We start from the raw sequence: 13,904 nt of genomic DNA, 5'->3' as shown, positions 1-13,904 counted from the left end.
TTTTACCCTCGTGTAGGCGAATACGTACGACGCGTGTCGCGACGATCGTTATTTCAATACTTGCGTCGTCGGTGTCCATGAAAATCAGCAACGACGTTAGGCGAGTTAGTACAGTAAGAAAAGTAACGCGAGCGTAATGCATTTCAGGACGATACAGTATCTCTCAACGGCGATGTTAACGTTTCTCCGTCAAGATCGATAACATGCGCGTATTTACGAGAATGACTTTAACACTTAGCCAACGGTGGAGAAATGGGTTCAGAGGGGGAGGGGTGGCATAACCACATCTTTCATCACAGGCTTCTCGAAATAAATCTTCGTCGTTCTTGTACAAAATACGAATATTTACAATATCACTAACGAACAGAACGGTAGCTAATACCTCGTCGCTCGCTTATTTTAACCAACGTCATTACGTCAATCGTTCGTTAGCGCGCATACAATGTTTCCAACGGTTTCCTCGTAATTTCATGAATAAACGTTCAATGATGTAACAATTGCAACGGTGTCGTCCGTCGGCTAAGTGTTAAATAACCGTGAATATAATATTTATATATAATAACAATAATAATAATAATATTAAAATAGAATAATATTAATAATGATGGGCACCGTCGAAGCTACGAGTCCGACGTGCCCCAAAGATCCACTATCATTATATATAAATACTATCGATAATAATAATAATAATAATAATAATAATAATAATAATCGCAATATTGATAATCCATTAATAGTAGTCGTGATTCTCGTTACGTATTACATGCGCTTATGTACAAAACGTTGACAATAAATCGTCTTTAAGGCCACTACGCGGTTAATCTAGTCACTAATAGCGTTGACTAAACGCACACGATTTTCAAGGCATAGAAACGGCAAACAGCGAGTCAACGCCTCCCGTAAAGATCTACGAAATGTCGTGTATAGTATGCTCGAAGATATTGCCCGGGATCGGGCTACATTATTGCTCAGACGCGACACCTCGTCCCACAAATGGCGGTGTCATGTGACACGAAGCAAAGCCCAACTGTTCCCTGCGAATTCTGGATCCCGTTTCGTCCGAGACGGATTCTCGAACGAAATTTAAAAATAATAAACCATTATTTTCTAAGCATTTATCTACTCGAAGTCTCGTCATTCGATGCGCAGTCGGGAAATTATCGAACAGAAGCATCGACATTCTAATTATTAGTTTCGAGATTGAAAGCGACGTAGAACCGAGAAATTAAAAAAATTTTTTATTTCCTTTAACGAATTACGAGTATTGTTAACGTTTTTAAAAAAATACTAGCTCGTCGTACGGTAACGCTAATACTTATCTTCGTCTATGGACGCAGTTGGATGCTTCGTGTTACGTTCTATTGAAAGAAAAAAAAATGGCGTATCAGAAATGTTTCAAAGCGACCAGGCCTTGCCAGCTGCCGCGGCTACGCGTAAACCGCTATCCCCTTTTCCTTCTCGTCTTTCATCACCGATCGGATCACTGTTCTTTTCCCTCTAGCTTGCCCGAAAAGACACCTTCAGGGCCTTAGACTAGATAATAAAGAAATGCACAGAAAGATATAGCCGTGAGATGCTTATCGCGGTGCAAGCCGTGAAACTTACACTCAGGCCGGAATATGCTGTTCGTTCGAGATAATTTTTACTAAAATCATAAATTCACTTTGAAACTCCTAATTCCGTTCAAATCCATTTCAAATATTCAAATTTTATTTAACGTTATTCGAAGCAGTTCAATTTTGTTGAAGATGAAAAACCGAAGATATATTATTTCGTGCCTGAACATGTTCTCGTAGGTATAGTACTGTGTGAGCCGTCAAGCCTGGCAAAATTAAGCGAAATCGCGAGAAATACGGTTGTTAGAAACAGTATAGAATTTTTACAAATACTTTTCTCCCTTATTGTCTTTAAGTCAAAGTTCTGTATTTAAAAAAAAAATCTTATTACTTTATACTTGTTTCGTTTTCGTCGATTTGCATACGCATTAAAAAAAAAAAACAGACGCACGCTCAACACACGCTTACGTTAACAATTTTTTCCCACCCATACACGCACACACGAGCGGCACATTACGAATGCACACGCAACTATAGCGACTATCAGCATTAACTTAATTTAATGCATATTCTGTTTCTAAATTCGACCTCCGAAGTTGCGCGAACGTCGTTCGCGCATCTCCGTTTCGCTATCGAATAACTTACAAGAGCCTGACAATAAATACGTCTATAAATTACAAAAAAAAAAAAAAATAAAAAAAAAAGGGTTGCTTCCTCCTCCCTCGAAAAGTTACAAATAAAACGCCGCGAATCGAACCTTCGTCGACGCGAATGCACCGCCATCTTAATGCGGCCATTGCCCCGACCGCGGCGGTATCAATAATAAGTTATTATTAATAACAATCGCGACAGTTCCATCGACGATACCGATAATAGCGACGATAATAGGTAGCACTAACATTTATACTATTTTAAAATAGTAATAGAAACATTATTAATAATAATAGATACAATGATAACGACAAATGAACGATGATAACGATGATTGGCGACGATTGACGAACGATGGACCAACGAGAGTGATGCTAAATTAACGATTAATAATGTCGATGACGTAAATCTTACCAGTAATTACTCGTAATAATCAGAATAAATCAGAAGTTGGAGTTAATAGTAAACGTTAGCATACGCGCAATGATAACTGATGCCACCATCGGAGGTTCTTCAGTCTTCTTTGGTTACTGGGTAACTTGGTGAGGTTGGTGGGTACACGGTAGGGCTCCACGTTTACCGCCACGACTAAACTCCTCTTTCCCCCTCCAATCCCTCTCGGGGTTAGTTGGCACTCCTGCCGCGCGTTTTCCCCTCCCCCCCTCCAACGATTATCTTTTTCTCCGCTCCGCGAACAGCTGTTCGAATTTCGGCCTCGAAATGGTTCGTAGTTTTTTAAACTGAGATTCGAATCGTTTCGAATTTAATTTGAAGGTTAGAACTCTCGAATGTCTTGATAGATTCGATAGCGTTAAAAGTTTCGATAGCAGTCGAACATAGAGAATATAAAAGAGACAGAGATTTGATTGTTGAAACGATCACGTCGCAATTTTGTTGTGTCAAGTTCAACACTGCAATACTGATCGTTTCCACGTTCGAATCTCACTTTTACTCGCTACCCTTTTTTACGTTTCATCTTCGAGATTTTCGAGAGTCCTAGGCTTCGAATCATATTCGAACCGATTCGAAGTGCTTAAAATACCATTCGCTACGAATAGCCGTCTCGTACCGTGACAGGTCACTCGAGATAGAGAGCGGTGGTTGGCTTCCGGTCCGTTTAACCGTTGATGAGAGCCAATTGATTAATGAACGTCTGGCCCCGCGGTTTGTGGGTGCTGCGAACCCCAGAACGAACGACCGACCAAGCGACGGGAATATAAGAATAGCGTCCGACGAACGATCTTCTCTTCCTTTGGCTCGCATTATTCTTATTTATTATCATTACGACTTCCTGTGCGCGCCTATCTTGTCCAGCGTCGAATTTTTCTGACTCGCTGATTACCATCTTCCGTCCGCGATCCAAACGACGTTCGGAATAACCGTTAACGAGCTCCTCCCTTTAACACTTTTACCGCTGACAATAACTTCGACGCAGAACGGTGGTGCACGGAAGACATATTCACGCATCGAGCATATTTACACACCGAACACCCCATAAACGTTTACCGAACGTAGTTGGGACTAGACGCCTATAGGCATCGATAGCGACCGAGAGAGGTTAAACACGGAGTTCGCGACACGCGTCGTTTCTTACGCTAACCTGGGTACCGAGGAGTTTCCTTGCTGCCTGTACGCGCTCCACAGAACGCAGGATTTCCGTGCTCGATGGCAGCGAACTGTGAACGAAACTAGAAATGCGTGGAGAAGTACTGAATCTTGAATACGATCGAAAACGGTAGAAGAACACTGAACGAGAAAACATCGTTCGACCGGTACGAATGCCCGAAAGCACATGACGTTCGCACGCGCAGCTATCTTGCGCATTACGTATCTAAGAAGAACCGTCCCATTGGCGGGCACGTCTCGCGTAGCTTTTCGCGAGGGAACGATATTTTTACTCGTTCGATCTCGAGCATTCTTCCGTAACAATGATTTTTTCGATTTTCTGTATTATTATTTTGTCACGCGAACACGGTTCAAAAGGATGTTACTCGCGGTCTGGTAATATTTTTGTGATCGTTGCTTAGACTTTACGGCCCAAATCGAACAACTCTTTGATCAAGGTCTACGCGTCTCGCGACCAGACGACCTCGTTGAATCTTGTTCTCGTGTAAATTTTTTCGGATCGACTTCGAAACTGTGAGTCTATTTCCGCCACTCTTCTTATATACATTTTAAACATAATTCCCTGTTCTATGTTTTACTCTTGCTATCAGTTCTTGCAAGCAAGACTCCCCAGTCGATAGAGTTCCAACGATTACCCTTCAGGCCCCGAATAAGTCTAGATCCGCCTCTGCCCTTCTATGCACGATTCAGAACCTGACACCCACGCAACCGAATCAACTAGCGTTTTCGTATGGTCTCTGGCCCCATAAACGAGAGGTACCCTGGCCCGGAGGAACCGATTCCCTTCGTCCGCTCGACGAGCTTTTTATAATTTTCGCAGCTGCGTCGATTCCCCGGTACGTCCGTCGCTTGGCACGTCGCTCTGGCGTCGTTGTCGGGACGACGACGAAACACACGAGTGATCGCGAACCCGACGACTAACGAAAACCAAGGCTCAGGAAGCGTGTTATTCCGTGAACCAGGAGAGTTCGGAGGAGGTTCGCCGGTTGGGCTGTACTCAGCTGAGCTCGCGCGGTGTCACCGAGTGCCGTCCCGGATGATGATTGTTGCGATGATGACGCCTCGCCCGACGGCACTGTACCGTGCAACAGTCGTCGGCGTCCGCCACGTATTCCCCACGTTTCATCTGATGCACTATCGAGTTACAAAGCGCCCGTGGACACCGTTTTCTGTCGCACCTCACGTCCCCGTTCTGCAAAACAAAACCAGACGGCGAAGCATCGCGTTAGACTAGGGATGAAAACAGTTCAATATAGCCAAACGAAACGATAATAAATATCAGAATGTTATATCGTTTCACCTAGTTCTCAACACGATGTCGATAATAATTTGAACCTAGTCGATTTCGCCGAAAAATTTGTTCACATATTCGAATTTTTTTCTCGAAAATGAGTAGGATTTTGAGGGTATGTCTATTGACCAAAAATGATTGTAATCGACCCCCATAACAGAAAATAATTTTTTTAGAACGATTTGAAAATTTTAATTTTTTCGAAAAATTTGTCCACTTAAACGAATTTTTTTCTCGAAAATGAGTAGGATTTTGAGGGTATGTCTATTGACCAAAAATTATTGTAATTGACTCCTGCAACCGAAAATAATTTTTCCAGAACGATTTGAATTTTGTCGAAAACTTCCCACCTACTCGAATTTTTTTCTCGAAAATGAGTAGGATTTTGAGGGTATGTCTATTGAGCAAAAATGATTGTAATTGACCCCCCCCAACTGACAATAATTTTTTCAGAACGATTTGAAACTTTTTAATTTTTTCGAAAAATTTGTCCACTTACTCGAATTTTTTTCTCGAAAATGAGTAGGATTTTGAGGGTATGTCTATTCACCAAAAATTATTGTAAATGACCCTCGCACGCAAAAATAATTTTTCCAAAACGATTTGCATTTTTTTAATTTTGCCGAATAGTTTTCACCAGCAAAATAATGATACAGCACTATAAACAGATTCTGAAGGATCCAAGCACGAATAGCCCCGCCCATCCAGGGTGAATCTTCCGTTCTACCAGTTATAGAAGCTAGACACGATAGAATCGAACGGAACACGGGACACCGTGAAGCAACTATAAGGGCGATCGTGATCTCGGGGACTCGAAACGATACTTTTTCTCGGGCGTAATGCGATCTGTGGCCGCGTTCCATTTTCATCGTAATGGATGGACCCTTTTAATGGCCGATCCGGGCGAACGAGTCCGGTTAAAGGTTTTCTCCTTAGAGGTCTGGGCGTAGCGACCGTGTCTGTGCAATGCTGCGAGCATGCTTCTAACGAGTATGCTGGCAACGAGCAAAAGTAAAGCGAGCCGCGGCCGTTTTTTCGCCAAGACCTTCGCATAATAATGAAACCACGAACGAAAACGCTCGGGGACTTTCTTGTCCTCTAAGCCACGACCGACTATAGCAGTCGAATCGCGAAAGAAACCCGAGTCAAAAATTGTTTTAATTCCATGCAACCGATACACGGTATCATAATCGTTTATAAGTCTTCTTTATATATTACACTATGTGTCTATACTAACGTGAAAGTGGACGTTTCAGTGATTGTTTACATTCGCTTGTTTAATCAGTAAATGTTGATTTAAACGTACGTTTGTTTGCGAAGTATTCACACTCGCTAGTTACTGTGTACACTTTCTAGAGTTTACCATTACTATGTTCAGTGAAAGCGTATTTATATTTATCTTGTTTCGAGAACCATGTCATTCTGTTATTATTGTAAATTTCAAAATTATATTTTATGAAAATAATCATTAACGAGACAAAATTTGCACCGAGGAAAAAGCTATAAAAAGTTTTATTCTTTAATTTTAACAAGTTTAAACAACGAGTTGCTCGTTACTTTTATAGTTTGCCATAAGACGGGCAAGTTGACTCGTTAGGCGACTTGAGTTAACAGCTCGTTAACTTAACATCCCCCATGACCTTGAACGACCTTTGCACCGTGCTTGTAAAACAAGTCCGAACAAGTGTCGCCGCACCGTGGCGGAGGAAGGATACGCGAACCTGCTTAAAAATACGAAAAAGAAGAAGCATAATAAAATGAAGGTGCCCCTGAAATTTCCTGTACGCGTCCATTCACAAGAAAGCTGTTTCCACCGTGCAACGACACTCTTGACGCAGAACAACTTTTGCCAGCGAACCGGTTTTTCACATTGTTTAAAAGGACTGAAATATTTCTGGCGGACACCGGTTATCGCACCGCCATCTGTACTCCGTTGCATATTCCGGTCGGCTTCGCGGATTGCTAGCTTACAATTTTTGGGTCAGACGGGCTCGACTAGACTTTCAACTTTCAGCATTATTTGACAAATTCTCCAAACACCGAGAAACGCAGCGTATTTATCACGGCGCGCAGTATTTCAATACGCGTCTTAACATTTATTTTCATAACCTCGCTAAAACTCGTGAACCCTGTTACGATCGAAACATAACCTAACAACTTCAAGCAGAGATACACGTTACTTGCACCGCTCTCGTAAACGAACAGTTCAATTAAAGGGATTTAGAAATGCTCGATATTTCCCGTGACATCCTAATAACTGTCCCAACTCGATAATCGTACGTCTGTCGGGTTCGTCCGTGAGCGATACACCCGTGAAGGATGCAGAGACGCGGTCTTTTGGATCGTGTCGGCCAGTAACTTCAGGCACGAGTGGAATGCCGCTGACGAGGGGGTTAAGAGCGATCGTGTAAACCGGAAATTGTCGCGCTCGCCGAGTAAAGTACCGTGACGATCTCGTGCTACTAGTTCTGAAACGTTACGCGTCCAATGAAAACAGCTTTGTGTCAGTTGCGCCGCCAGAAGCGATCCATTAATCGCCCGCTCGAACTTCGTCTTCTTCGTTGCTAACAAATCGTACCGTATGTTTTCATTTCTATCCCCGGGTATTGCTACTTCGCGGAGCCCCTCCAATTACGCGGCCACGCAAACGTCCAATTCGTCGCAACTCGCGCCGCGCATGGGAGCGTCGTTGTACATCACGCTGACACGTTCACAGGTGCATCCTCGCTCGACTGCAATTTGCGCGCACTATAACTGACACCGCAACGAGGGTAAATAAAATTCGCACCTCTGCCACTTAAAACCTTCGCGTTGATCATCGTCGCGAACAATATACGCTTTCCCCGTGATCGTTAAGTATATTCTGCGTTCACGTCGCTGCAATCTGTCTACCGTCTTAATTCCTACGGTGTACAAAGTAGCTCTTCGACCGTACCGCGTGATTCGCGCAGGGAACGGTTAGGTAAGACGATATAGTTGACCCCCGTATGGGTTGAATTATTTTTTTCACTTTTATTTAATTAAGGACGAGATTTAAAAAAACGATACGAGGCTGGATTGTCCGGTCGACGATTCTGTACAAAAAACAATGGAGTTTTTTTTCTCGTTCGTTCTCCCACGGTTTCTTCGGTTGTCGACTATGGCCGACGACAAAAGATAAAGACGACTCCGAGGCTCAACGATATCGCAGAGTAAAAATAACTGCTGGGTGTCGGATTTCGTCGCAGCTGCACGAAAGATGACACGTCAATCCCGAAGCGACGTTTATTGCTCTCTCACTTTTATACGAAGCTTGTATTTTTTTCAGATGACGTATTCCCAAGGTTACCGAAATCAACGAACGAATCCTATTCTGAACGATTATCGTGTGTTTTATCGGCGTCGGCGAGTACGAGTCAAATTAGTCGTTAAATCGTCGAACAACCACGGATATTTACGATCGTCAACCTGGTATAGCTAAATTCTAAACTGCACCGCCAGTGGTTCTCACCTTGCACCTGCACTTGACGCATTTCATCTCGCCGTGCGAGTGGACGCGCGGATGCCACTCCATCCCGTTCTCGTATGGTCCACCGAGGGGATACTTGCAGCCACCGGAAGCCAGTATCTCGTCAGCGGTGCGTCGCGTGGAGGGGGCGGCCTGGTCCCGCGGTAGACGCGTCGTGTCGCCCACGACGCCGGTGTTCAGGGTGCTGGGCGTCGTCGTCGGGCACTGTCTGCAGCAGGCCTTCTTGCTCGGTCTGAAGGCTAGCTTCTCGTCGCAGTCCAATGGCGGACACTGCACCCGCGGGCACTTCACCTCCAGCGTGACGGGCTGCAAGATAAATGGGAACTTCGGTCGATAAGTAAAGCCACGCTCTTCTTTCTTTTTCTTTCAATTCCGGTCGAATAAAATTTTCCTGGCAATAAATATCCTACCCTTCGTTCTCTAAACAATTACTGATATACGAGGCAATGTCTGCGGCGCTTGTTCTCTCTCGATTAATCTTCTATTTGGATTGATCTTAAGAAACTGTTACACCTCTATGTATAATTTTATAATGACATAAATTGAAACGTAAATGCTCGTCGCTGTTGAGTGTAGGTCAGAAACGGGTTGGCATCCGACGGTGAAACGTGGTTTTCCCGCGTTACGTTTCTAATGGACGCGTTAAAGTGGAGAGGCCTGCTCAGGCGCAATTTAAGTGACAAGCAATGGATCAAAACTGTACGCGTTATCTCCAGTAATGAACGTGACTTTGTGCAACGCGTTCCGAGCATGACTTCAAACAATTTACCAATATCTATTTAGAAAGGCCTGTCACCGATTGCTGATCGCTCGGGCTGTGCTCCTTCGTGTCCCGGCGGAGAGTAACCGCATTCTTCTGGCGCAACGGTGTCTGGTTGAATTTTTCAACCAGAAAACGTTGGCCTTATAAACGTCGGGGCTTTATAATATGCGTCCCGGGATCGTTACGAAATCTGCATCGCGAGCGAGTGCATGGCAAAGAGGTAAACAAAGAATCTGGAAATACGTCGTGCGCGCGCGGAACTTCGTTGCCGAGGAATCCGTTGCGAAGCGTACTGAAATAATTTGAATTCCCCGGTTTCGAAATTCGAGCCAGAGCAAAGAATGCCGAGACTGGCGAATGCCCGTAACAATTGCAGGCAAGAATGGTACTCGCGTATGTATACTGGTAAATAGATGCTCGTTCACGGATTACGTCACGCTGAATTTCTTTGATTTCTAACCTCCTTGTAAACTTACGTCACAGGTGCAGACCGCACAAGTGTCGAATCCTACTGGTGGCAAATAGGGATGCCAGGACGCTCCAGCCAGGTGGAATTGACCAGCCAGGGTGCAGCCCCTCGTTATCGAGCTGACGTTCTTCCCCGTTGCGTTCATGTTGATTCCAGGACCTGGGTACAGAGATCCGAATGGAATTCACAATTTTAACAATTAAATATCACGCGAGGCTCGAGGTCTTCGAGAGTTTTGAGCTTCGTATTAGGTAAAAATGTTTCATGCAAGTCGAATCTGACACAGATTCGGTCCAGTGTTCCAGGAAACGTCGTTTATCTAAAATTAATTCCGCCGACTGTGGCGCTGGTCTGCCGTTGCGGCGGGACAGCGACGCAAGGACAAGGAGATGTCGCGAGCGCGAATAAACAACGCAATGGACAGCGGAGAACCGGACGAGCGGAACATCGCCGGCGGGAGAGAGACGGACGACCGATTTAATTAGATACAGTTGAACGTCAATGTATCGGTAGATAGGATCGAAAGAAAATGACGGATCAGCGCCGGTCTCTGGCTTAATTCGATTCCGTTCGAGACGCGTTTTTCCCGACACGGGAGACGCACTCCGCCTGGGTAATACGTCTCTATCATTTGAACACGTCGCGTGGAAACGGTTTCTGATTTGTCTGGCCGATTAGCCGACTGGGAAACGAGATCTGCAAATGGAACGTCTGGACCGACCGATTTATGATTCCCCGTCGAGCACGGTGTACACGATGAGTCACGCGAGTGGGACAGGTCCCTTTTTTTTTTTCTTTTCGACCACGAATAGACAAGATTGATTGGCTCGAGTACGTCCAATCTGCCCGGGATCGCAATTTTCTACGAGCGCATCTGCGATTGCGGGTTTTCGTTTTAGTTTTTCTCTCTTTTTTTTTTCTTTTTAAACAGCAGTGACTGCGTTCGCGGTTGACACTAGATTAAATTAATACGAAGCTGCGAATTGTCGAGACGACGCGAACGGAGGATAAATTCAATATTGGTTCTCGGGAATTCAATTTATTGCCACTTCGGGATGGAAGTTTAAATGTTGACCGAACCAGCGCACAGTGTACGCAAGCAATTTGGACTTCGTGCACAGGACGCTTTATCTTCGTTACAATCGATCGAACGCAGCGCCAGGAGTGAAATTCGAGGCGGAATAAATTCTTCGGCCAAGGTCATAGACGGCGCTACCCCCTTCCACCGAGCTCTTTGCCGACTTCGCCACTTTGTCTCGACTATTCTTCACCGTAAGGAAGTGAATGGAAAGGTTCTCGACAATGTGTCCAACATTGCGTATGCTGGCAACGGTTCAATTTTGAAGTTTAATGTTTATGAAGTTCTATAGCATCGTTGCCAACACGTTTCTATAAATATATATAAACTAGATGCGCGAAGGGAATAAAATATTTTTGTATTCGCGACGATCAATCATGGATCTCGATTCGACCACATTCTATCCCCCGAGTGGAAAACCGCAACGAGCGTCGATTGTATACTGTTAGATCGACGCTTGCAAAAAACGATCGTAAGCGCGCCGGAATGACAACTGGAAACGGACACGGTGCAAAGTAATTCTCGATAAACAGTCGTATAATTGAAACTGGCTGTAGATAGGCGTAGCTAATTCTACGCGATTACTTTCACGGAGCGTGACACGGGTAATCGGATTTAATACCAACCGCAGACGTACGCGCGGCTGTTGTCTTGATTCCCCGCCAGGGTTTATCGAGCGACACCGTCGGAAGGGAAGGATAATTAATTAATCCTGCGGTCGACGAGCACGCGTTATCCGAGGCAACGGGTACTCCGTGTGCCAATGACGTCGCGTTCTTGCCGTGTTCCTCCATGACAGTAATCCCGCAGGATTAGAGACTAATCGTAACAAAGTAAGCGAAACTTCGCGGCGATTTAATGGCGCGTTTACAAGGTGATCGCCATTACTCTAGCGTGGCGACATCTGTCGAGATGGAATTCCGCCGCCTGAGGGCTACGACGAACGACCATCGAGGCTAATTGCCGATCAAGAGGTTAGGTTCTGGCGCGCAAGTTCTCTCAAGATTTATAGCTTCGTTGAAACAACTGTATCTTCGACTATTTTACATATTTTTATATATCATAATGAACTCGGAATCTAAAAGAATAAAGCCTCCCGAATGATATGAATCTCGAGTTCGTACCTGAACATATAGGGCAACAGTGTCCAACAGGGGGCTTGAGCTGCTTGCCCTGGGGGCAGGTGAGCGCCGGACAGGGCACGGGATCGCACTGGGCCAGCCCGCGATAACAGTGACACATGGAGCAAGGATCGGTGCCGGACGTCCACTGCGTGCCCTCCTCGTAGAACCTGGTGTCGTGGAAGCAGGCGCCCGTCTCGATGTCCGACCGTGGGGGATGAAGATTGTACGCTACCACCGAGGCGACGTCGTTGTCCGCGTAGTGTGGAAGGCAGCTGAGAGGCGCCCTGGTCTTGAACGGCGCCTTCAGTACCCTGTCGGCCTGCTTGTCGGTCACCTCCAGGAACCCGATGCCAGATTCGATTCTGTAGAGTTCGACGGGCGACAGTCCGGTGACGGAGCCCTCGAGGACGTATCCGTTGAACTCTTCCAGCAGCCTCCTGGCAACTGGTGCACCTTGGGCCAACAGAGGCATGGTCTCCAGGTAGAGACGGAAGGTGCGCGGTTCGTGGATGTTGGCGGCGGGGGTTTGGGGGAAACCGGCGATCTCGAGCTCGTAGTGCAAAGAACAGTCCAGGTCCACTGCCGTCCAGACCAGTCCAACCGGACCGGGTTGCACCGGTTCCTGCGACGGTCTCCTGAGCAGGACTGGCGCGGCCGTGTCCCTGGCGTCGGCCACGGGCCTCTGGAACAGCCGACCGCGCAGCTGGGACCCGACGTGAGAAGCAGCGACCACGGACAGCTCACCGTTGAACAGCGGCTCGAGGAGTCGGGGACCCGGACGGTCCAGCGACCCGTTGGCCAGTCCATCCACCAACGAAGGCGTCAGGTCTTCCAGCTCGGTGCTACGTTTGCCTCCATCGTCGACCAGTGTGACCAAGGGACTCTCCTCCTCCAATCCGATCAGCTGGACGCCGTAACGCAGCGAGCCTGCGCGGTCCAAGAACGCCCAAGCCAGCCCCGACGCGGCGGACGGTGTTTCCGACTGCAGCAACGTCTGGTAGATGTCGCAGGTAGCTCGCGGCCCGACCACTCCTGCCAACCGTAACGCTTGTGGATCCTTTCTGGACATCACGCTGATGGACAACTTGCCGCGCGTCAGTAGTCGCAGGTCCGCCCCGGACAGGGCGCTTCTAACCTCGCCGAAGTTCAGCTCGTTCGAGGGTTTCTTCACTACGATCTCCTCGCGAAGCACCACGTAGTCTTTCTCCATGTGTTCCAGCTGAACGATCAGCGGCACTTCCGCCACGTCGTTGGGCAAGAATACGCCGTTGAACACCAGAGACACGTGGATCGAGGGCGCGGAGGCCGACGACGCCGAGACTATGGCCGTGGCCCCGGCGCCGGACATCAGCGACCGATCCACTCCCATCGTCGGTTCCAGCAGCGAGGAGAACTGTTCCGTGGCCAGGGCGCGGTAACGAGACAACTGTCCCGTCAGGGTGGCCGACGGCTCCCATATGAACGACACGTGAAGACGCTCCTCGCGCAGAAGCTTTCTGTAGTCGCGGGGAACGCGCCTCCACACGCCGCACAGCTTGCCCGTCGCGTTCTGATAGACTCCGCCGATCGGGTCGATGGTCTGCTCCTCCAGGATGCTGCCCGACCCATCCACGAACTGTATGTTACGCGGTCGGGGCGTGGAGGTCGATAGGTAGAAGGAGTAGTAGAGGTTCTTGCGATGGAAGGTGAAACGTCCGGTCGCCAGGTAATTGTACGCGCTGTTGAACATGGACGTAGGAGTGGGCTCATCCCGACGCAACGCCTGGGACGTCCTACCCGTTAGCAGGGTCCCGAAATCTGCAAGTGGACGAGCAATTAAGCGAACGGACCTTGACGTC

General features: G+C 47.0%; 1 protein-coding gene across 2 annotated transcripts in view; it reads right to left on the bottom strand.

Annotated features, from left to right (window-relative positions):
* Nucleotides 1-2,894: 2,894 nt before the first annotated feature.
* The window catches only part of LOC122395032 (dorsal-ventral patterning protein Sog), a 70,414-nt gene continuing 59,404 nt past the window's right edge, over nt 2,895-13,904 (bottom strand). Inside the window, exons 5-8 of one of the 2 annotated variants that reach the window (XM_043392314.1) lie at nt 12,067-13,863; nt 9,872-10,023; nt 8,615-8,956; nt 2,895-5,025 (exon numbers count right to left, since the gene is read on the bottom strand). In XM_043392314.1, coding sequence (XP_043248249.1) covers nt 4,831-5,025; nt 8,615-8,956; nt 9,872-10,023; nt 12,067-13,863 — 2,486 coding nt within the window. In that variant the 3' untranslated portion in view covers nt 2,895-4,830. The remainder of the gene's footprint in view (nt 5,026-8,614; nt 8,957-9,871; nt 10,024-12,066; nt 13,864-13,904) is intronic. The other variant, XM_043392315.1, reaches the window with a different exon arrangement.

Source organism: Colletes gigas, unplaced genomic scaffold (genome assembly GCF_013123115.1).
Source record: "Colletes gigas isolate AHSC1104 unplaced genomic scaffold, ASM1312311v1 Colletes_gigas_Sc00005, whole genome shotgun sequence".
In the NCBI taxonomy this organism is placed as follows: domain Eukaryota; kingdom Metazoa; phylum Arthropoda; class Insecta; order Hymenoptera; family Colletidae; genus Colletes; species Colletes gigas.
This window is presented reverse-complemented; position numbering and strand designations above follow the sequence as displayed.